Source organism: Crassostrea angulata, chromosome 10 (genome assembly GCF_025612915.1).
Source record: "Crassostrea angulata isolate pt1a10 chromosome 10, ASM2561291v2, whole genome shotgun sequence".
Classification (NCBI taxonomy): domain Eukaryota; kingdom Metazoa; phylum Mollusca; class Bivalvia; order Ostreida; family Ostreidae; genus Magallana; species Magallana angulata.
This window is the reverse complement of record NC_069120.1, coordinates 49,467,265-49,491,383: the sequence shown is the minus strand read 5'-3', so window position 1 is coordinate 49,491,383 and position 24,119 is coordinate 49,467,265. Positions and strand designations below refer to the sequence as shown.

General features: G+C 34.8%; 2 protein-coding genes across 3 annotated transcripts; one reads left to right on the top strand and one right to left on the bottom strand.

The window, feature by feature from the left end:
* Positions 1-8,802: 8,802 nt before the first annotated feature.
* Positions 8,803-17,480, bottom strand: LOC128166120 (kelch-like protein 10). 2 transcript variants are annotated; one of them, XM_052831064.1, is made up of 3 exons: positions 17,332-17,480; positions 11,628-11,856; positions 8,803-10,565 (listed from the first exon to the last, which is right to left on the bottom strand). In XM_052831064.1, exons 1-3 carry the CDS (start codon positions 17,344-17,346, stop codon positions 9,082-9,084), a joined length of 1,728 nt encoding a protein of 575 aa, XP_052687024.1. In that variant the 5' UTR covers positions 17,347-17,480; the 3' UTR covers positions 8,803-9,081. The 2 variants fall into 2 exon arrangements, with proteins under 2 accessions (XP_052687024.1, XP_052687025.1); XM_052831065.1 differs by lacking the exon at positions 17,332-17,480 and adding an exon at positions 13,153-13,303 and having other exon boundaries at positions 8,804-10,565.
* Positions 13,315-23,269, top strand: LOC128166118 (uncharacterized). The gene is made up of 7 exons (XM_052831063.1): positions 13,315-14,343; positions 19,436-19,547; positions 19,912-19,988; positions 20,539-20,630; positions 21,508-21,607; positions 22,171-22,362; positions 22,671-23,269. The coding sequence occupies exons 1-7, from the start codon at positions 13,432-13,434 to the stop codon at positions 22,776-22,778; spliced, it is 1,593 nt and encodes a 530-aa protein (XP_052687023.1). The 5' UTR covers positions 13,315-13,431; the 3' UTR covers positions 22,779-23,269.
* The last annotated feature ends 850 nt before the right edge of the window (positions 23,270-24,119 follow it).

The window sequence follows — 24,119 nt, the reverse complement described above, 5'->3', positions numbered from 1 at the left end:
GAATACTTTAGAAGGATTCAAAATTAATTTCTTTACAATTTTGCTTCAATAATGCATTAGAAATTTTTATTCCTTTTTAAGTTATTGACAAGAAACTTTGGACGCCTCTAACTCCCTAATTATAAGGGCCAGCCCTTTTTTCGGCATACCGAATGAAAGGTCTGAGTAAGACCAAGAACTTTTAAAATACATGTTATAACAAATTTTTATCAGGTAGAAAACTAACACGGAAAATACGCGAATTTTTTTGATTTTTTTTCTTACCCTTGTTTCAACATCCACACCACCCCTTTTATTTGCATTTAAATAATAAATAAAATATATCTCGCACAAATTCAATGTATTAGCTTCCAAACCAGCCCATCTTTGAGACTCTGCCAGTCATCGTTAAAGCTAAACCCCCTGGACAAAAGGAGTCGTTAAATTTTACTAAAAGGGGAATAACTCAAAACCGGATAGGGATTTTCCTCAACTAAAATAGGCAACGACAACATCACGCGGCATGTTATCAGTCCTGAAAATTTCAAAACAATCGGTGAACAAACGAGCGAGATATTAAGGATCAAAGTTGGCGTCTAGAAGAAAAAAAAAATAACTAGAGCAAAGCTCGTTGCAAAGCAACGAGTGGGTCTTCCGTTAATGTCAGAAGTAAAGCTGGAAGTTCCTCTAAGAAGCAGAGCTCTTAAACCAATTACAAGAGTAATTAAAATTAAAAGATGAAAAAAATCGAATTATTCCTGGTACGACTTAACAAAATCCGATAGATTTTAAGTACGATTTAACAAAATCCTTTTTGATTTTAAGAACAACTTACCAAAAAAATTCCGAATGTGTTTAAGTACGACTTAACAATTATTTTTGGTACGAGTTAACTTTACGATAAACATTATGCTATTTTTTAAACCAAGGATGCGGAATCAAAATTTCCGGAAAAATCAATTTTTAAACCCCGATATCTCTGTAATGCATCGTTCGATTTTAAAACAGTTTTCAGTGTTAGATTCAGCTTAATAAGGTCTACAAAACACATATTCATTTTTGATTTGATCTGAAAATTCATTTTTTCGAAAAATTTGTTTCACTTCCGGTTTCGACCGGAACTGACAGATTTTCAGTTCGAGCCTTATTACAGAGGTAAATCGACCAAATCATAACCATTGAAAATTTCAAGCCTCTATCTTAAAGCGTTTTTGAGAAAAGTCCGGGACAAAATGGCTTTTTAAAATTTTTAAAAATGACGTCACGTCAAAACGGAGAAAACGTTCTCTTTAAAATTTTAATATTTTTGAGGGACGCCAACTTGCAAAAATCTCTGAAAATTTCATCAAAATCGATTAAAAACCTTTTGAGTTATGAGGCAAAAAAGAAGTCAGAAGAAAAGAAAAAGAATAATAACTAGAGCAAAGCTCGTTGCAAAGCAACGAGTGGGTCTTCCGTTAATGTCGGAAGTAAAGCTGGAAGTTTCTGTAAGAAGCAGAGCTCTTAAACCATTAACAAGAGTAACTAAAATAAAAAGATGAAAAAATCGAATTATTCCTGGTACGACTTAACAAAATCCGAATGATTTTAAGTACGAATTAACAAACACCTTTCCGATTTCAAGAACGACTTAACAAAAAAAATCCGAATTGTCTAAGTACGACTTAACAATAATTTTTGGTACGAGTTAATTTTACTTTTAACATTTCGCTATTTTCTAAACCAAGGACGCGGAATAAAAATTTCCGGAAAAATCAATTTTTAAACCCCGATATCTCTGTAATGCATCGTCCGATTTTAAAACGGCTTTCAGTGTTAGATTCAGCTTGATAGGCTCTATAAAACACATATTCATTTTTGATTTGATCAGAAAATTCATTTTTTCGAAAAATTTGTTTCACTTCCGGTTTCGACCGGAAGTGACAGATTTTCATTTCGAGCCTTATTACAGAGGTAAATCGATCAAATCATAACCATTGAAAATTTCAATCCTCTATCTTAAAGCGTTTTTGAGAAAAGTCCGGGACAAAATGACTTTTTGAAATTTTTAAAAATGACGTCACGTCAAAACGGGGGTGACGTTCTCTTTAAAACTTTAACATTTTTGAGGGACGCCAACTTGCAACAATCTCTGAAAATTTCATCAAAATCGGTTAAAAACCTTTTGAGTTATGAGGCAAAAAAGGAGTCAGAAGAAAAGAAAAAGAATAATAATAATAACTAGAGCAAAGCTCGTTGCAAAGCAACGAGTGGGTCTTCCGTTAATTTCGGAAGTAAAGCTGGAAGTTCCTGTAAGAAGCAGAGCTCTTAAACCAATAACAAGAGTAACTAAAATAAAAAGATGAAAAAATCGAATTATTCCTGGTACGACTTAACAAAATACGAATGATTTTAGGTACGACTTAACAAAAACCTCTCCGATTTCAAGAACGACTTAACAAAAAAAAAACCGAATGTGTTCAAGTACGACTTAACAATTATTTTTGGTACGAGTTAATTTTACTTTTAACATTATGCTATTTTTTAAACCAAGGACGCGGAATCAAAATTTCCGGAAAAATCAATTTTTAAACCCCGATATCTTTGTAATGCATCGTCCGATTTTAAAACGGCTTTCAGTGTTAGATTCAGCTTAACAAGCTCTACAAAACACATATTCATTTTTGATTTGATCAGAAAATTCATTTTTTCGAATAATTTGTTTCACTTCCGGTTTCGACCGGAAGTGACAGATTTTTATTTCCAGCCTTATTACAGAGGTAAATCGATTAAATCATAACCATTGAAAATTTTAAGCCTCTATCTTAAAACGTTTTGGAGAAACGCCGCGGACAAAATGACTTTTTGAAAATTTTAAAAATGACGTAACGTCAAAACAAAAGTGACGTTTTCAACGAAATTTCATAAACTTTGAGGTATTATAATTGCACATAATCTCTAAAAGTTTCATAAAAATCGGTTGTAAACTTTTTGAGTTATAAAGCCGAAAAGGAGTCAGAAAAAAAAATAAAAAGAATAATAACTAGAGCAAAGCTCGTTGCAAAGCAACGAGTGGGTCTTCCGTTAATGTCGGGAGTAAAGCTGGAAGTTCCTGTTAGAAGCAGAGCTCTTAAACCAACAACAAGACTACGCAAATAAAAAGATGAAAAAATAGAATTATTCCTGGTACGACTTAACAAAATACGAATGATTTTAAGTACGACTTAACAAAAACATTTCCGATTTCAAGAACGACTTAACAAAAAAAATCCGAATGTGTTCAAGTACGACTTAACAATTATTTTTGGTACGAGTTAATTTTACTTTGAACATTACGCTATTTTTTAAACCAAGGAAGCGGAATCAAAATTTCCGGAAAAATCAATTTTTAAACCCCGATATCTCTGTTATGCATTGTCCGATTTTAAAACGGATTTCAGTGTTAGATTCAGCTTAATAAGCTCTACAAAACGCATATTCGTTTTTGATTTGATCAGAAAATTCATTTTTTCGAAAAATTTGTTTCACTTCCGGTTTCAACCAAAAGTGACAGATTTTCATTTCGAGCCTTATTACAGAGGTAAATCGACCAAATCATAACCATTGAAAATTTCAAGCCTCTATCTTAAAGCGTTTTTGAGAAACGCCGCGGACAAAATGACTTTTTGAAAATTTTAAAAATGACGTAACGTAAAAACGGAAGTGACGTTGTCAAGAAAACTTTAACATCTTTGAGGGATAATAGTTTCACATTATCTCTGAGAATTTCATCAAAATCGGTTGGAAACTTTTTGAGTTATAAAGCCGAGAAGGAGTCAGAAAAAAAAAGAAAAAGTATAATAATAATAAAAAGAAACCGAAGAATAACAAGAGGGTCTTCCGTTGAAAACGGAAGACCCTAATAATAATAGAAAGAAACCGAAGAATAACAAGAGGGTCTTCCGTTGGAAACGGAAGACCCTAACTAGAGCAAAGCTCGTTGCAAAGCAACGAGTGGGTCTTCCGTTAATAACGGAAGTAAAGCTGGAAGTTCCTGTAAGATGCACATCTCTTAAACCAATAACAAGAGTAACTAAAATAAAAAGATGAAAAAAATCGAATTATTCCTGGTACGACTTAACAAAATCCGAATCATTTTAAGTACGACTTAACAAAAACCTTTCTGATTTCAAGAACGACTTAACAAAAAAAATCCGAATGTGTCCAAGTACGACTTAACAATTATTTTTGGTACGAGTTAATATTACTTTGAACATTACGCTATTTTTTAAACCAAGGACGCGGAATCAAAATTTCCGGAAAAATCAATTTTTAAACCCCGATATCTCTGTAATGCATCGTCCGATTTTAAAACGGCTTTCAGTGTTAGATTCAGCTTAATAAGCTCTACAAAACACATATACATTTTTGATTATATCAGAAAATTCATTTTTTCGAAAAATTTGTTTTACTTCCGGTTTCGACCGGAAGTGATAGATTTTCATTTCCAGCCTTATTACAGAGGTAAATCGATCAAATCATAACCATTCAAAATTTCAAGCCTCTATCTTAAAGCGTTTTTGAGAAAAGTCCCGGACAAAATGACTTTTTTAAATTTTTAAAAATGACGTAACGTCAAAACGGAAGTGACGTTCTCTTTAAAACTTTAACATTTTTGAGGGACGCCAACTTGCAAAAATCTCTGAAAATTTCATCAAAATCGGTTAAAAACCTTTTGAGTTATGAAGCAAAAAAGGAGTCAGAAGAAAAGAAAAAGAATAATAATAATAACTAGAGCAAAGCTCGTTGCAAAGCAACGAGTGGGTCTTCCGTTAATGTCGGAAGTAAAGCTGGAAGTTCCTGTAAGAAGCAGAGCTCTTAAACCATTAACAAGCGTAACTAAAATAAAAAGATGAAAAAATCGAATTATTCCTGGTACGACTTAACAAAATCCGAATGATTTTAAGTACGACTTAACAAACACCTTTCCGATTTCAAGAACGACTTAACAAAAAAATCCGAATTGTTCAAGTACGACTTAACAATTATTTTTGGTACGAGTTAATTTTACTTTGAACATTACGCTATTTTTTAAACCAAGGACACGGCAACAAAATTTCCGGAAAAATCAATTTTTAAACCCCGATATCTCTTTAATGAATCGTCCGATTTTAAAACGGCTTTCAGTGTTGGATTCAGCTTGATAAGCTTAATAAAACACATATTCATTTTTGATTTGATCAGAAAATTCATTTTTTCAAAAAATTTGATTCGCTTCCAGTTTCGACCGGAAGTGACAGATTTTTATTATATAGCTTCATTACAGAGGTAAATTGACCAAATCATAAACATTGAAAATTTTAAGCCTCTATCTTAAAGCGTTTTTGAGAAAAGTCCCGGACAAAATGACTTTTTTAAAATTTTAAAAATGACGTCACGTCAAAATGGTAATGACGTTGTCTTTTAAACTTTAACATCATTGAGGGACGATAACTTGCTAAAATCTCTGGAAGTTTCATTGAAATCAGTTGAAAATTTTTTGAGTTATGAAGCAAAAAAGGAGTCAGAAAAAAAAGAAAAAGTAAAATAATAATAACTAGAGCAAAGCTCGTTGCAAAGCAACGAGTGGGTCTTCCGTTAATGTCGGAAGTAAAGCTGGAAGTTCCTGTAAGAAGCAGAGCTCTTAAACCAATAACAAGAGTAACTAAAATGAAAAGATAAAAAAATCGAATTATTCCTGGTACGACTTAACAAAATACGAATGATTTTAAGTACGACTTAACAAACACCTTTCCGATTTCAAGAACAACTTAACAAAAAAAATCCGAATTGTTCAAGTACGACTTAACAATTATTTTTGGTACGAGTTAATATTACTTTGAACATTACGCTATTTTTTAAACCAAGGACGCGGAATCAAAATTTCCGGAAAAATCAATTTTTAAACCCCGATATCTCTGTAATGCATCGTCCGATTTTAAAACAGCTTTCAGTGTTTGATTCAGCTAATTAAGCTCTACAAAACACATATTCATTTTTCATTTGATCAGAAAATTCATTTTTTCGAAAAATTTGTTTCACTTCCGGTTTCGACCGGAAGTGACAGATTTTCATTTCCAGCCTTATTACAGAGGTAAATCGACCAAATCATCACCATTGAAATTTTCAAGCCTCTTTCTTAAAGCGTTTTTGAGAAAAGTCCGGGACAAAATGACTTTTTGAAATTTTTAAAAATGACGTCACGTCAAAACGGAGGGGACGTTCTTTATAAAACTTTAACATTTTTGAGGGACGCCAACTTGCAAGCATCTCTGAAAATTTCATCAAAATCGGTTAAAAACTTTTTGAGTTATGAAGCAAAAAAGGAGTCAGAAGAAAAGAAAAAGAATAATAATAATAATAATAAAAAGAAACAATAGAATAACAAGAGGGTCTTCCGTTGGAAACGGAAGACCCTAATAAAAAGAAACCGAAGAATAACAAGAGGGTCTTCCGTTGAAAACGGAAGACCCTAATAAGAAATTTGAAAATTTTTCAGAATAATAGTAAGGTTTCCCGCTCCCAGCGGAAAACCTTAATAAGTTGAACCGTATGTATCAACTTCGCTCGTTTCACAATTATGAATTCTGTATTTTCAAATACCGATCTAACTATTAAATTATTTTGGCTTTAGCTAGTTATCGAATGCGATTACAAACTTATTTATATGTCAATACTTGTATGGTAATTATTTTTGCATTGAATGCATGACTGACTCATTGAAAAGAAAAGTAGCCATGTTTCTTCTCCTCACAACCGTACATTTATTTCCTTTATGGATTCCAAAACATTCATAATAATGTTAATTAGGTTTGCATGTTCTAATATGTGTTAATTAGCTAGTCTGGTCAACCAGCGCATTTTTGTATTTGGTTCTCAGACGAAAGAAATTGATGACGTCGGGCTAACGTCGTGATAAAAATATAGGATTTTGTGAAATCTTTTAAATCTTAAAAGTTGTTTTACGAAAAATTGGCCGAGCACACATATTGATTTTTTTTAATAAATTGATTCAAAATTATCTCTTCTGTTATTGTGTTGAGTAAAATCAAGTTCGTCTAGATCGTTTAAAAGTTTGGAGCATAGTGTTTTGAAATGCGGTTTTCGACTAAGATATGCATTTTACTATATATTTCATTGAAATGGCGTTGCTTGATTTTATCAGCGACACTGTGTTTGAATCACGATAACATTATTACTACGCAGACGAATCTCAAATAAATTTTAGAAATAAATCTCTGAAACCTATCGATCACGTGGACAAATTTTCAGGGTAGGTTTTCTCGCAAGCAGTAAACCCGCGAGCTATACCTTAAATTCACATGACTGACAACATGTAAGAAGCCGGTCATTTTGCACCTTAAAATTTTTTAAAGAGTTATCTCCCCTTGTTGAAAAAAAGAAAATTTTAATTTCGTCAAAATATCTGTGGTAAATGATTCATTTTATTTCATATTTTAATATAGAGAAAGTTTATGCATGTATTAACCAAGAGAGTTTTACAAATTTCAAGTTACTTTTTACAAATTTCAAGTTACTTTTTACAATATTTTATTAAAACATACGTTGCCCATAGACTTCAATCCAAAATTCAATGTGTAATTAGTTGGACCATAATCAATATTTTGAAAATTCCTTTGGTGGAGTATTTTTATTTGATAACAACTTCAAAATGTTATCATGATTAAGAATATCAGACCATTCATTTATTAGGTAAAAAATGTGGTCGTTATACATCGAATACCTTAATCAATAAAGACATTTTTACTCTCTTGCTTGTCAGGATACTGGGAATCAGGTAAGTCTGCCCCCTTCACCCCCCCCCCAAAAAAAATAAAAAATAAATAAATTACTAAGCCGTACCCAATAGATCTAATTTAAAAAATCAAACACCCTAACCACAGGGGCATCGTATCCGCTCTACACTCTATGACATATGTATTACTTATATACATATGTCATAGATTGTAGAGTGTAATATTTGATAGCAGGCGTTTTCCAAAATTAACACTGAAATGCTCGCTACCTCCATAACCCGCATGAATCATCGAAGAAAGCATTTTATTGTTTATATTTATATTTTATAACTAATTAATAAATTGATAATAAAAAGTGGGTAAAATTCACTAAATTACTGTAAAAGAAACAGCCAAATTGTCTCCTGTGAGACTTTGAGTCTGTCGTGACATCATCATGATTATTTCCTGCAGTCCGTGATTTTCTTCGGTCGCTGTAGGCTTCGACCAATCAGGAACATATATACTTAGTATGTACGTCCCTGGACCAATCGATAAACAGGGCGTGTCAATTTCAGTCCTGTCAATTTCTTGTCAGTCTCAGCAGCTGTATTGACCAATCGATTAAGGGGCGTGTAGGTGTTTCTATAGAACTATGAATTAACTATAAGTTTCCGTAAGAAATAGAGGAACTAATACTTGGTAGATGTAAATACATGTATTCCGTAATTAACGATCAATTCACTTTTTACGCTGTGAAATTATAGGCCATAGCACAGGTAACTGGTGCGTAACTTAATTGCATGGCTAATTATAAGTTACATTGATTTATAATACATGAAAAGGCAACTTTTTAAAATATTGATATATTTTCTATCTTTGTATTAAGTTAATAAAGAAACTGGTTGGTTGTGGCCAAGTGACAAATTTATTCTTTCACTATTTTAATTTTACAAACCTTTCTTGTCCTGTTTCAGATGAGTATTGAGGATGAGGTAGTTTATCTGTTTTAATAGTTTAAATACATTTAATGGGTGTTGGTGATGGTAGAGGCACATAGGTATGTACCTGGTAGACAGGTACAGGTGAACAAAAAGTAATCTAAAGTCAATTTTGACTACTCAAAAAATTTATTTTTTTTTTCATTTAAAATACTACATTTTGGCACTATTGCCATCACACATGGTAAGTAGAAAACAGTAGGAAAGTACGGGTTGTTTTACAACAAGCAAAAAGGTCAAATAAACAAGGGTATAAAAATACATGTTAATTGTGCTGACTTTGTTCATGAAACATTACAAATTATATGCATTGCATAAAAAAGTATGTAAAAGAAAGAAAATGTAAATAGAATATAAAAGGTCCTTTACTATTTTAAATACTTTTTGCTGACAGTGGTTTTCAAGCAATAAAAGTTACACATCGGAGCTTTGAAGGGGGCCGGAATGTGTCTGGATTTTCCGCTGTATGGATTAAACAGGACGGCATAGAAACTCCCACTGCGATTCCCTAGGACCAGGATTTCCCCATTGTGATTCACTGCCCCAAAGTGATCAAATTTGTCGATCATGCAGACTATGGAGGGTCCGGTGTCTTCCGAGTACTCCACGACCTGACCCTCACGGAAAACAATGATCAGTCTGTCCTCAAAATAAACCGCTCGTCCCATGCTGCCCGCGCAGGACTCCGGGAGGTTCCCCAGCACACCCTTAGTTTTATTGGAGATGTCGAAGAATTGAATTACAGAGGCTGAGTTTCGGTCTCCCAGCTTGCCTCCAAAGGTTATGATTTTGGTCCCAAAGACTGCAGCAGTCATGGAGGAGACTGGTACTTCTAGATGACCTACTTCTTCGTACGTTCCTGTTTCTGGGTCAAACTTTTCAATGCTGGAGAGGGTCTCGTTGGTTCTGGATGTCCCGCCCAGCAAATAGAGGTGCTTCCCGACAGCCACCATAGAGTGGGACCACCTTTCTATTTTCATCTGCTTGCACTCTGTCCACGTGTTGTGCTCCGTGTTAAAGTGAAGCATCAGATTCTGCTGGTTGTACCCTCCAGAAATGTAAATATCTCTGTTGAGAATACAGACAGCAAAACATGGGCCTGGTTCTACAGGAAGAGTGGAGAACTTGAACTTGTTGTTATGTCTGAAGCTGTAGCACAGGACCTCGATCTTCTGAGGGTTGGGTTCCCTGCTCCTCGTTCCCACCATACAAACCACTTCTTCCTGTCTGTACTCCGACTCGGGGCAGGAGAACTCATTGGGGAGGGCAGAATTAATTTTATCAATAGCCTCCAAGACTAGAGTTCGGCAGCCTGAGCATTCTTCAATTTCCTCACCTTCCCTGACATTGCAGAGATAATCCAGGGACATCTGGGTTAGTCGCAGCACTTTGAATACAGCCACCAGGCCTTTCTTCCTATTGGGGTCCCCTTTTACCCACCTCAGGACAGCATCACAGACATCTTCCTCTTTGACTGTAAATAAGTCTTTGCAGTCAATGATCTGAATCAGTTCATCCTGAGACAGATGCAAAAACTCGTCACATTTCGAGACTTCCGGGAAGTTTTCCTGGATCGTTTCCCAGCTCTTTTTCTGTAGTTCTGGTAACCCATGCCCTGTAGCCATCTTCCAGATCCCTATACAATTATTATGACATAAGCTTTTCTGTAGAAACTCACTACAGATGGATTGGAGGCCTTTGATTTGTAACATTGATGAGCACGAAAGCAGATGATAGACATTGCTGTTCTTGACTGAACTTTGACCTGTGTAAATGTATTCCAGAGCTGCTCTAAAGATTTCTTTATTCAAATCCTTGAGATGGACTTTTGGTAAACTACTCTCCTTGAATTCTACAATCATTAAATGTAAGAGTAAGTACTTGGTAAAACACATTGAAATTTCTGTACTTTATAAACATGTTGCTAAAAACTAAATTTAAAACTTTCCACGTCATTTTGTCCCTCCCAATTTCTGATTTAAATGTTTTGACTGTAACAGGTAAAATTAATATAAGCTGTATATTTCAGTTAATGTTCCGCGGTCTTATCATGATGAAAAATTACCCTCCCCTCCTTCAAGTGGAGACTGTGGCTCAGTGGTTATAGGCATTGAGTTTAAAAAAAACTTAAATTTAAAACTTTCTCCATGCCATGAAGGCGCAGAAGGCTGGTGCCAATTCCCAGTATCTGTGATGCTAAGCGGATGAGAGTCATTGACTCCCCTGGATGGGACACCAGTCCGTCGCAGGTTAACCCCTAGCTTAAGTCGATACCCAATTTCAGCTAGGTTGACTAATATAATATAGATAAAGTGCCTGTCTATAAAGCGCACAACACACAACATCCAGTGACCACAGCTGGGTTTGAACCAGCGACCTTTCAGTTACTGGCCTAATGCCCACGACCACTGAGCCATGTGTTCTATAGGCATTGAGCCAGTAAACAAAAGTTTGCCAATTCAATTCCCATTGTGGGCACTTATTTTTATGTGTTATTTACTCTAAAAAGAAGACACTGTCTTAGTCCACCAAGCTGACAATCTTCTCAAAATACAGACCTCTACAATAGTGCAAGCATAGAGATCTAAACACATCCCATTGAAGGTAATGTTCTGTGACGTCACAATGAACTTTGATTTAATTGTCAGATCTTTCTACGCTTTGCACTATTGTATAGAACTTTTTTTTTTAATCAGATTGCCCAGCTGAAAATAAGTACCAGCATATGCTGCAGGAATGAACCTGAGAGATGGACTGGTGTTCCATCTAGAAGGAGTCAATGACTCTGAAACAGGGTAATAGCTTCAGCCTCTACATGAGCAACATTGCTTGGAAAAAGGTTTTATTAAATACACCCCCCCTCCCCCCAAAAAGAAGAATTTTAAACAATAAAAAAAAGAACAAAGAAACGTACTTGAAGTGAACATGGTTTTAAAGTAATGAGACATGGAAGCCAGGATAATCCGGTGGCAATTGAAGGTCTCCCCTTCCACCTCGATCTGTACGTCAGCAAACAAAGAGGTCTGCAGTGAGTCTGTCAGTCCACAGGAAAGCTCCTCAAAATACTTCAGCTTTGGGTAGACGCTCATCACCTCTGATAGCTCCTGTGATGTCGGCATTTTGTCTGGATGATGATAGGAATGCTGTAAAGATTTTAACAATTATAAGCACTGTGATCAGTCGGACATCCTTTGAAAGCGCATTCTATTCATTAACAACAAAGGGAACAAATGAAGATTTATACAATTGTAAACGACATTTTGGTATACAATAATTTTGTGCACTTCTTGTAAAATAATTGGATGCATTAACACGTTTATTTGGGAAAATATCCATTACATAATTGGGTAAAAAGTTTCTATCAATTTTATACATGGTTTTCAGCCTGGACATTTTCCTTCTAGTATCAAGTGTTTCCCACCCTGTTTCGAAATAAAGAGAATCCCTAGAAGCAAAAATAGGTAATCCTGTGACGATTCTTGCTGCAATCAATTGTATTTGTTCTAGCCTTTCGGAATCAGTGAAAGTGCACCCGCCACATACATCAGATGCATATTCTAACTGAGGTCTTATAAATGAAGTATATAACAATGATAGTGACTTTCTATTAAGTTTAAATTTGAGTTTTTTCATTAGTCCCAATTTCTTTTGAGCATTTGATATACCGTAATAGAGTTGATATAAACTGTCCATGAAAGATCCTCAGAAAAAATAACACCTAAATGTTTGTGAGAAGACACGAATTCCAAATCACGATCTTGAAATTTTAACAAGGGATTTACAGTATTTTTTTTTAATATTAAAATGAACTGCTTTGGTTTTTGAAGGATTGAAGCTCAAAAGCCATTTCTTAGACCAAATTTCCAGATTTAAAAGATCTTGATTTAGATTAAATTCTATATCTTGTACATTGATTGCAGCATGTTGAAAACTATTATCATCTGCAAAAAGTCTACAGAATGTTAACATATTATCTGCTATATCATTTACATAAATAAGAAATAACAATGGCCCAAGGACGGAGCCTTTAGGCACTCCGGCATTCACAGGCTTTGTAGACGACAACACTTCTCGATACATAACCTTTTGCTTTCTATTAACAAGATAACTATTAAACCATTTAAACAGATTCCCTGTGATACCATAAGTATGGAGTTTAAACAATAAACCTTTATGCCAGACGCGGTCAATCAAGTCACAAAATATCATGCAACATGATTGGCCTTGATCAATTGCTTTTAAAATATGATCATATTTGGGTTAAACTCTAACCAGAGAAATACATGTCCCTGCTCTAACCAACTTAAGAATTAATACATTAATTAGGTTAGCCTAAGTATTAAAATAAGTTTAGTCGAGGCACTTCGGGTTAACCTGTCAAAAGATTATGTATTGTGTAAAACCTTAAATTTTAAAACAACATAAAAATTCCTCTCTACCTTATTCAGTCGATGACTTTAGCGGTCTAATCTCTTTACATTAAACGGGATTTCGGAGTTTGTTACCGTTATATGTAACTTCACATGATCAAAGAGTGAAAGACACGTTTACACGACAACCTAGTGTATTTACATCGGGTTCGAAGTTCGCGTAATAGTAAAACCAGGCCATGTTTTTGAAAAGAAGAATTACAGCTGAGGCAAAAAATGTACCGTCCATGGGTATTATTCCAAGTATAGAGATCGGGAAATGTCTCCTTTTTGTGTCAGGAATTTAAGATGGCAACAAAACGTCCAAGTTTACGAAAGAGCACCAGGGCACAATCGAAAGCAAAAGAGAATAATGGTGAGGATCCCAGCAAAGTTGATAATGACAAACTTTCAGAACCCATTCCCAAAACGCAGACGAGAAGAATAACAAAACTTAAGAAACATGTTACTGAAAAACCTGAAATCATTAACATTGACGAGGAGTCGGAGCATGGGGATGGAAGCTTTATATCCCAGGTCATCCCAAGCTGTGAAAAAGACACTTTTCTGTGTTCACAAGATACCTCAGCAGAGGTGTTTTGGGACTGTACATCTCCTGACATGCGGAAAATTATCCGCTCCAGGCATAGGAGGGACAAACATATAAAAAATAATGTAGTGGATATCGTACAGACATTGTCAACAACCAGTGATGCTGACACAGAAGATTTGGAGGACAAAAGCAAAAATGGACTTCTGGGATTGTGGATGGACTCTGACGCGCCAGATATCTCTTCAAAATTTACGGCAACAAACCTTACTTCCTTTTCTCCTACCAACAGCTTTCCTCCACAAAGAGCTCAGAAAGAGAAGCGAGAAGCCACAGACACCTTATCTTCTGTTTTACAGGAAAAACTGTCAATGAGGATCAAGAAAGAAAGGTCTCCCTTGGGAACAAAAATAAGATCATCTGCTGAAAAAAGGAAGCGCAGTTCTCTGTCAGGAGTCACAGAAAGTCCATCTAAAATCAGCAAGGTTGAAAGGAATGAAGGTAAAGCTTGTGCTTTACCTGAGGAAGTTGAGAAACTAAGTGAAACATCATGGAGTGAAGACGACTTTTATGAAGAAGACTCCTTTATAATAAGAGCCACCCAAGCTCCAGGAGAGCTTGCTAACAAATGTGAAACAAAGACCTCCTCAAATAAAGAAGTGAATAACAAAGTGTGTGCTCACAATCCTGGAAAATATTCTGACCAGAAAAATACAGGATCTTTACCCAACAAAAGTTCTTATAAGAAAGGGACTCACAAAAATGATTTTGCTACCACTCCTCAAAGACCATCAGGTTCCATGAAAAAACCTACACATACCATAACAAAAACAGTTAGTGCTCCTACTGCAGATGTAAAGAAAAAGAGTAAAAGGAATAGTCTGGGACTTAATTCTAGTTTATCTGATGATATTCTCTGTCAGATTGTGGAAACTGACTGCATTTTAGACAGTCAAATAGAGAATGTGAAACAAGGTGACAGTGAAGACTTGAAAAATTCACACAAAAAATCTTTAAGTGATATTGCAAAGAAAACTGAAATTACTGAAAACTTACGAACTTCTGTCAATACAAAATCAAAATGCTCTGACCAGGTGAATGAGTGTAAAAATAAGAGTGCAAGAAGATGTGTAAATAAAGAGTACACATTTGTACCCAAAAGTAAAACGGTTCAACCAAGAACAACTTCGAAAACATTCCAAGGTGTTCAACCCATTTCATGTACTACATCACGTAGTGAGAACCTCTCAATCACAGAAGAATTAAAGAATGTCCAAAAGAGCTCTGTTAAGCCAACTAGTACAACGCTTCCAGATGAGAGTGCAGATTTGTTTCAGTCGGATGAGGAAGATTTATTAAGTGAACCTCAGGTGCTGGCTCTATTGGATGCTGTTGAATCACAGGTACCTATGGCAAATTGTTCCTTCTCAAGCAGCCAACCAAACATGACGCCAGATAAATCTAGTCAAACAGAGACAAAGTCACCATGTAAAAGAAGAAATATTTCAGAGACCTCCCAGGCGCATACACCCAGAAAATGCACCGTGCAGGAAATAGAGCTCAAGAAGAGTGTTGCTTTAGCTAAGAGGCTATCTAGTAGCCAGCCAACAAGTTCTCAGACATTGTGTTCTCCGGAAAAAAGTCATAACCAAAGTATCAGTCCACAGAAATGTACCCCTGAAGAGATAGAGCAAAAGAGACAAGCAGCAATTGCTAAGAAACTTTCAAGTAGCCAAGAATTCAATAATTCACAAACAAAACATGATGACCCATCATCTCTATGCCTCTCACCAAATAAGGAGAGGGTTAAAGACGTTTCATCATCGAAATATAGTCCACGGAAGTGCAGTCCAGAAGAAATTCAACGCAAGAAAGAATTGGCTCAAGCGAAAAGGCAGAAAAAAGGTCCTGGAACTGTGAATGTCCCAGTGCTATCGACTTTTGAACAGAGTGAGCGTGTAGGACAAGGGATTATATATCCAGAGACTCCAGTGTGTGGTGGTCAAAAAGTCAATGCTGGTGATGGAAACACCCAGTCTGACACTAATAAGTCTAATTCGTTACAGGATGTGATTGAAAAGAAAAGACTTGAAGCATTAAAAAGGCGTGAGCTTAAATTAAAAGCATCACAAGCCTATAAATCTTAGTAGTTACTCTCAGAGACATAATGTGTAGAAATGACTTCATGTTTTATTATATAAAATAATGAAAGTACGTACAGATGATGTTTTAGAATTATTTTTAATTGGCTGTATTTGTCATTGAAGCCAGGATATGACCATATTTTATAAAAAATTAATGTGATGCAGGGCACCTGATTGTCTTAAACAAGGGCTATTGAAAGGTCCCTGACTCTGTTAAAAAAAAAAAAGCGCCATGTTGAAGTTATCACAATTGAATTTATAAATTTCCCCATTTATTCATGCCCCTCAACTCACACAAGTTAATATGCGGATATTTTTCAACTACAGGTTAAATATAAAATGAGCTTCTCAATATTTTCCCAAAATTACATATTTTCTATTTTCCAAATATTAATGGCCCTAAATCCAGTTATGATTTATAGGTACCAAAATGCAATGAGAGGGCTCAGCAGTAGAAATGTATTCATGAAGTGATATAGAATGGTTAAATTTTAATTACAATTTGAATTTACTGCAATCAAGTCATACAGGAGGGTGTTTCATGATTATATTCTACTGGTGTGTGATCTGTTCTCATCGAAGATCATTTGTCCTCTGTCGATTGTGACGTCATTTCATCAACACATAGAATTATAAATGAAAAATGACGTCACAATGCACTGGCAAGAAACGGCACTAGGCGCGAACTGGTCACACTCCAATATAGATAAAAATCAATGAAGTGAATATACTTTATTATATATCAATGTAATTGCCCAGTGACTTGATTAATGTGCATGTAGTATCTGGTGGGTTCTTTGGGTGGATAGTAACAGTACACCTACTGCTATTAAAAAGTTAACATTTCTGTATAATAATGGTATTCTCTTTTGAGAAGTGGACAGGCATAGCCTGCATCCATGGATATAGCCTATGCCTGTCCACTTCTCAAAAGAGAATATAATGATGGCTGCACCCAATTGTGCAAATTAACAGTTGAAGTAATCTGAATTAAACTTATGAGCTTCTCAACATTCTCCCAAAATTACATATTTTCTTTTCCAAATATTAATGGCCCAAAATCCAGTTATAATTTATAGGTACCAAAATGCAATGAGAGGGCTCAGCAGTAGAAATGTATTCATAAAGTGTTAGAATGGTTAGAATTTCCGATGACTTAATTATAAGCAACATTAATTTATTAGTCTATAATAAAAATTTTGCTGTTTTTGAACTACTACGTGGCATTTACTGAGTACTTGATTTACCCTCACCCTGCTTTGACACGCGCCACTTCCTGTCAACATGGCAAGCCGACAACGAGACGCTAGTGTGATATGTTTATTTGATGTGGACGGTACATTGACCGCTCCCCGGCAAGTAAGTTAAGAAATGCCTAGGCGTTCTTTAATGAAAGTAGAGTTTTAAAAATTACGAATGGTATTGACACGAATAAATCAGGATAGAGAAAATTCGAACTCACAGTTAAGGAACATGTTTTATGATAAAGATGATGAAATAGCTCAAATATTTTACCTTGTGGTAATCCATTCGATTCTTTTGATGAATGGGCTTTTAACTTTTATCAACTGAGAGATAATGCTCCTTGTAATGTGTAGTCATGCGAAGCTTTGAATAGGTTGGGACCAACTGCCCAAACGGGATATATTATATCCTGTTGAGGATGTACATGTACTATAGAACCATTTTAGCAAGACCTTGGACTTTCAGTAGGGCATAGCTATCTATTCCTTGCGTCGAAACAAGTTAAAAATGACGCGGTTTCAAGCGAAATATGCACCAATTGCGTAGTTTTAGCTTAAAAGCCAGACAAAGTTTTTCATCAATCTATGGTGTATGAGCATACTTGCCAACCTCCAACATGTGAAAATCTGGTCATGACCAGATTTGGAAAGTAAAAAATCTGGTCATGGCGCGTAACGACATTCACGACATATTTATCATGCATTTCATAGGTATATACAATAGAAATACATGTATGTATTAAAACTTATGTGTAACACTTTATTGCAAAGAAGCACTTTAACAGTTGCTGATTTTGAATTTTGTAAAGTGATCTGACAAAGAAAATGGTAGGTTGTGTTCAGCTAAAAAAAAAAAATGCAAAAAGAGTTTCTGCTACATTTACCTTGCTTTTGAACTCTGTAAATGATGGCTTGAAAGTTGTAAGTGACTTGGAAGACTTTTGTGTATTAAAAAGCATTCTATACACGAGTGATGACTTAGCGTTTTTGAATGTTTAGTCAGATCATTTTGGGCACAAAATCCAATATTCAAATGTGCGTTACATAGAACGCAAAAGCCTCGTTTTGTACTCGATTACTTTGTTTTACCTATGGGAATTCATTTTCCCAGATATGTTGATAGGTACAAAAATATTGTTTTCTTTTTGTTGGTTTTGATTCCGCTGTCCCCGATGAAGACCTTTTCTTATTGGAAGCCATCACACTTAATGATTTAAACCTTCGCTTAGTCAAAACAACTCACGATAATAATTACACTTAATGTGTCTTTTATAGCCATCTGCATTGTTTACGCGTTACGTAAATCCATAGACATATAACGTTATATGTCTATGGTAAAGCTCAGCTTGGATTCATAACTGGAAGTCAAACGCGCAACGTAATTTACGAACCAAATCCGGAAATCGGGAGATTTTCGGGTTGTTCAACAAAAATCGGGTGAAAAGCATGACCCGCCGGGTCATAAAAAATAATCGGGTGAAGGGTTGAAAAATCGGGTGTGACCCGACGAAATCGGGTCAGTTGGCAAGTATGTGTATGAGATTGATCTCCAAGCAGTTTTGGATCCACCAGGACATTTTTTATAGTGTTAATTGTCAAGATAATCAATTATTCGTTGATGAGAGCATTCTCTTTTGTATGTACAAAGCTGTGCAGTTCCCTTTGCAATTTATTACCTTATTAAAACTGAACTACAGTCGAAGGCACCATCAAACTGATACATAAACCTTCAATTTTGTTACACCTAGTTGCACATGCACCTGAAACTCGCGGCAAAAGTGTATGTAGTATTCCTTTCATAGTCTTTGGATTTTGTGCATTTATTTCTTGATTGATGTTCATATTACATGTAATATGTTTGTAAATAATGCATTGACCTGTTCATTTGACGATAGTATTCTTCTGGCTTGGAAAAAGTGTGTAAAATTTTATAATTTCATCGCAATCAAGTAACATATGGGAAGGCAAGATGTACGTCTACACAGGTGAGACCTCTACAGCAAAATACTTTAAACTGTTAGGAGGACTGCTGCTTAAACTTGGGTTGTAGGGATAGTGGACATTAGTGGTAAAGAAAGAGAAATATGGTACACAATGCCTTTTACAAATAGTGTTCTGACTGTTCAGCTTTAAGAAAGATCTCATCATCTGCCATCCATTTTTTGCAAAGGATTTCTGGAAGCAAAGGATTTTTCTTTAAGATGCAGTCAAAAATGTTTTTTTTATAAAAGAATAGCTTTATCTTAGCTGTTCTTTTTCCCCAGCATTAGTCCATAGAACAACCTGGTAGCTATTTAAGCTCATTATAACATGCACTGTAATAACTGTACTTTGATATACTTTATTCACTCTTATACTATTTCATTTTATTTCAGGCAGCTCCACAGGATATGCTGGATTTTCTAAAAAAGTTAAAACAGAAATGCATTGTGGGATTGGTAGGGGGCTCAGATTTATCCAAAATTGCTGAACAAATGGGGAGAGATGGTAAGAAATGGAGTTCAAAGAAAAAGAAATTAATAGCAAAGCTTTATTCAAAGACTGAGTAATTCCTCCTTTGGAAGGTTTCTCTTAAACTGATAATGTCTGCTGTTCTAAGAAATTATAATGACAATTTCAATGAATTTCTGTACATGCAGTTTTATTTTGCTGGTTTCTCATATTAAAATAAAGGATAAGTTGATGAACTTTGTTGTCTGCCACAGTAGCAATCACTGTTGATCAATACCCTAGGCATAGATCTACACTATAGATTTAAATACATCAACCAAAAACAGTGATTCCATGCATGTTATGTTTAATATAAACATTTGCTAAGAGCATTAATATTCCTATGTATTATATTTTACAGTTGTGAATGAATATGACTATGTGTTTTCTGAAAATGGTCTGGTGGCATACAAGGAAGGAAAGCAGATAGGACAAGAGGTAAGGAGAGTATAGTGCAGTCTGTAGAGCACCTGACTGGAGATTCAGGGGGCCGGGGTTCGAATCCCGGTCTGGTTTGTCACAATTTCTCCTATCCCGTTACTTAAGGCTAATGATTTCATTGTGCATCAAAACAAAAGGCAAGGGTTATAAATTTGACAAAATTTGTTGTCTCATGTGGCATTTTACAAAGAATATCTTTAGTAATATTTTTTTTAAAAATATGGCCAAAAATGACAAACGTGAAAGAAAGAATAAGCCCTATGTATAGTGGACTACCAGTAGTTACTACTTAGGAAGGGGAGGTAGGGGGTAGGGGAAAGACAAAGAACATTTGAAGTTGGTCATGGGAATGTCATGCATGAAGAAGACAGGGAATTAGGAAGACGTTAATTATGTGTTTTTGTTGAAAATTCTGAATTACAATACATATACTTGCATAACTTCTATAAAGTATTTATCGGTAGTAATTCTTCATCAACACATCTCTTCAAAAAATCTTGTTTATAATGAAGTTGTTCCTGATGATATAACTTGATATTTTATTTAGAATCTCCTTCATAACAAAGGAGAAGAGTGTCTACAGAAAGTGATCAACTTTGCCTTGAAATACATGTCAGAATTACAGCTTCCTGCCAAACGGTGAGTAGTGGTAATGTCACAAATACTGTATATCATCGAGTCAGATAAACTTTATGTAAACTTACATAAATTAACACTCAAAACTGAGCACAATATTTATCTATTGTACTTATACTAGCCGACAGGAAGTTGTGTGAAATGCACTGAAATATGATTAACATATTCTTGTAAATTATGGTAGAACATTTACCGGTACTGTTTTACAGTCAAAATATCTTCTTTATATCAATACTCAGATCAAAGAAAAATGAGAGTCCTTTCCCTTTGCTAGAATTTTAGGGCATGCTTGATTATGAATTTTAATTTGATTCCAAGGGGTCTAAAAATTCTGATAATCAAGTATACATAGATTTGGAATTAGTTTACAACATGACTGCACCCTTAGATATGGGTATATTAATGTTCACATAACCGCCTATGGAAAATGCATGTGGACTATATATTAATGTTCATAGCTTCAGCAATGAGGGACCTTTTAAGTGAAAGCTCATCAAATTGTCTCTTATTAAAATCTTGTCCTGGGTTGCCTGATTATTTTCCAACAAAATGCGTCTGTGCATCTATTAAAAAACTAAAACAAATGAAAGTAAAAGAATTTCGAAATTTTTGAAAGAGTGTGCAAGGTCATCAAACAATTCTAATTGATAATTCAAATTTGACACTTCCTTTTAAAATTGTAAATCCTTTTATCTGACATGCATCAAGCCTACTGACACTAAATGTCAATATAAATTTATGAACACTCTGCATAAAAACCTCTTGTCTAAATGCACTACTTTGTTTCCTTACCGACTCAAAAAAATAGTTAGAGGCCAATAGAGGGATATACCCAAATGAAGCGTTTTCTCTGATTTAGAATAGTTCATTTATTTTACAGAGGGACGTTTGTGGAGTTCAGAAGCAGTATGTTGAATTTATGTCCAGTGGGGAGGAGTTGTTCACAAAAAGAAAGAGATGAATTTGCTGCTTTTGACAAGGTATGATAACGTGTTTACTATCTTATGAAACATAATACAAGGATTAAAATCCTCCAGAAACCCTTTGGAGAAAATACTAAGTGATTTTTGTGATGGATGTTTCTCATCATGTTATTAACCCTAGAACATATGTGTACAGTAAAACTCGTTTAGTACGAACACGGATCTTGTGAATTCATGGATATAGCGAAGTCATCTTGGATCCCTATGTAAAGTTATGTAAATTTAATGAATTTCTTATAGGGTTATAACGAATTATGGATATAACGAAGAAGTGACTTCATTATAACCAAGTTTTGCTGTATATGTATTCACATACTAGAGAAAGTTTTTCATTCTACATAAAAAATAAGCATCTATTTATAGTACCCATGCAGGGCATTGCTTTATTTCTTCATTTCCTTTCAAATAACCTCATTGCCTTACTGCAACATAAGCTCTGCATATTGTACATTGCTCCATCACACCATTCTACTTATCTCTCTTTCCTCAATAACAAATGTAGCTTGTACAGTAATTTCACTGATCGGTCCAATCAATCAAATATCTAATATTTTTTACAGGAAAATAACATCAGGAAGAAGTTTGTTGAGGCTCTATACAAAAACTTTCCGGAGGCCGGACTAAAGTTTGCCATCGGGGGACAAATTAGTATTGATGTTTTTCCTACTGGCTGGGACAAAACATTCTGCCTCCAGTTCCTGGAAAAAGACGGCATTAAAACGATCCATTTCTTTGGGGACAAAACTACTGCGGTTAGCTTTATTTCTTTAAACAATAGATTTTAAATGGCGATTATTGGAAATTATCTAGTAATTAATTAGTTAATGCACACCTGATTAAAATAATAATTTTGCAGTGACACAGGAGAAAGATGATTAATTAGTAAATGCATCACATGTCAGTTTCATTGTCATTAAATGTATTCTTTCTATCATTAAAACTTTGTTCATCCCCAAAGCATAAAATTGTTATTTTTGATACATTAACTACTGCATGAATTATTATTGAAGAGTTCTAACCATCAATAAACTGGTCAGTAACTGTGTGTTTGACGTTTCAGGGTGGAAACGACCACGAGATATATGAGGATTCTAGGACGATAGGTCACTCCGTGACCGACCCCTCGGACACCATTAAACAAGTGTCAGCAATCATTCCAGGCTTATAATGACAGTGGGTTTTAGTGACAATGTATACAAATCATGAAATCCTCTCTCTCTTCTCTGGTTAATGATAGGAAATGAGCACAAAGATTATGTAATATGAGAAACTTTTTTTTCTTAAGATTAGCATACTTTGCAGTAGACAAGAGAGGGCTTATTTGATTTTTTGCGGGACAGGAACACATGTTTATGGATGTATAAATATGGTCCATGTGGGCATGAATTTGTGATTAGTAACATACTTATGATCGGCACATTTGTTTTCATTTTGGTGTAATTCATTGTTTTGTGCATTTTGTTTTGCATTTTCAAAATTACAACAGGACATAATATTTATATAAAGTTTTTCCATGTACATTCATATGCATTTTCATTTCTTTTACTCCGCTTTTACCTTATACAGTCTGTATACAAATACTTACATTTTATACATATGATGTACAGAGATGATATTAACACTTAAGACTGTTTTGTAATAAAAGATTCTGAAATTATGTTTTTATTGTATTTTTGTGGTGTAATTTGGTGTAATGAAGCCACTGACTTCAAAGAGTCTTCCAAAGTTTGACTTTTTACTTGTTGCCCCTTAAACCTTGGGGAGAGACCATTCCTCAGGTCTATGATAATTTTTTAAGTACTGCTTGTAAAAGTTTTCGCTTAAAAAGGAAATAAGAGTAGTTTTGGTACTTATACCAAATAAATATGAATATTCATATTGATGAAACATTTGAACAAAGTGTATCAGATATGATTATCATGAACCAAATGGGAAAGGAGATGTATAACGGATCATAATCACACACTGCTCTTTTTCTGGAAATAGCTTGAAAGCATGTAGGTAATCTTAGTAGCATCTTAAATTTTGCTTCATTGTTAAATCAAATTGTTAATTCCAAATGAATTTACAAATTACAATTAAAACACTGATTAGCATGACTTATTGCCGAAGGATGAAAAAATAGAAGGTAGTAGTCCTAGCAAATGCCCTGAAGTATCCATCACCATACAATACTGTGGAATCATTTAAATTCCTGGGGGCCAATTTTCGTGGATTTTGGGTTTTTTGCTTATTCATGGGGATGTTAATTAGTGGATGCATCGGTTTTCAGTTTCAATAAGCCTTTCAAAATTTGTTTTCGTTGTGGATGTAAACTCGTGGGGGAGGGCTAACCACGAAAACCACGAAAATTGAGCCACCACGAATTCTAATGATTCCACAGTAACCAAGATTAGGAGGTTTTCTATCCATCTCATAATAAAGCGTCATAATTCAAAAAACAGAAATTGCTAATCATCTCATTTTAAAAATCCCACTATTCCAAATGCATTAAAAAAAAGAATTCCAC

Coding starts and splice junctions, on each gene's coding strand:
- LOC128166118 (XM_052831063.1), top strand. CDS start 13,432: ATGGCAACAAAACGTCCAAGTTTACGAAAGAGCACCAGGGCACAATCG. Junction 21,608..22,170: donor AATTTGCTGCTTTTGACAAG/GTATGATAACGT, acceptor TATTTTTTACAG/GAAAATAACATCAGGAAGAA. Junction 22,363..22,670: donor TTGGGGACAAAACTACTGCG/GTTAGCTTTATT, acceptor TTGACGTTTCAG/GGTGGAAACGACCACGAGAT.
- LOC128166120 (XM_052831064.1), bottom strand. Junction 10,566..11,627: donor TAAAACCATGTTCACTTCAA/GTACGTTTCTTT, acceptor TAATGATTGTAG/AATTCAAGGAGAGTAGTTTA.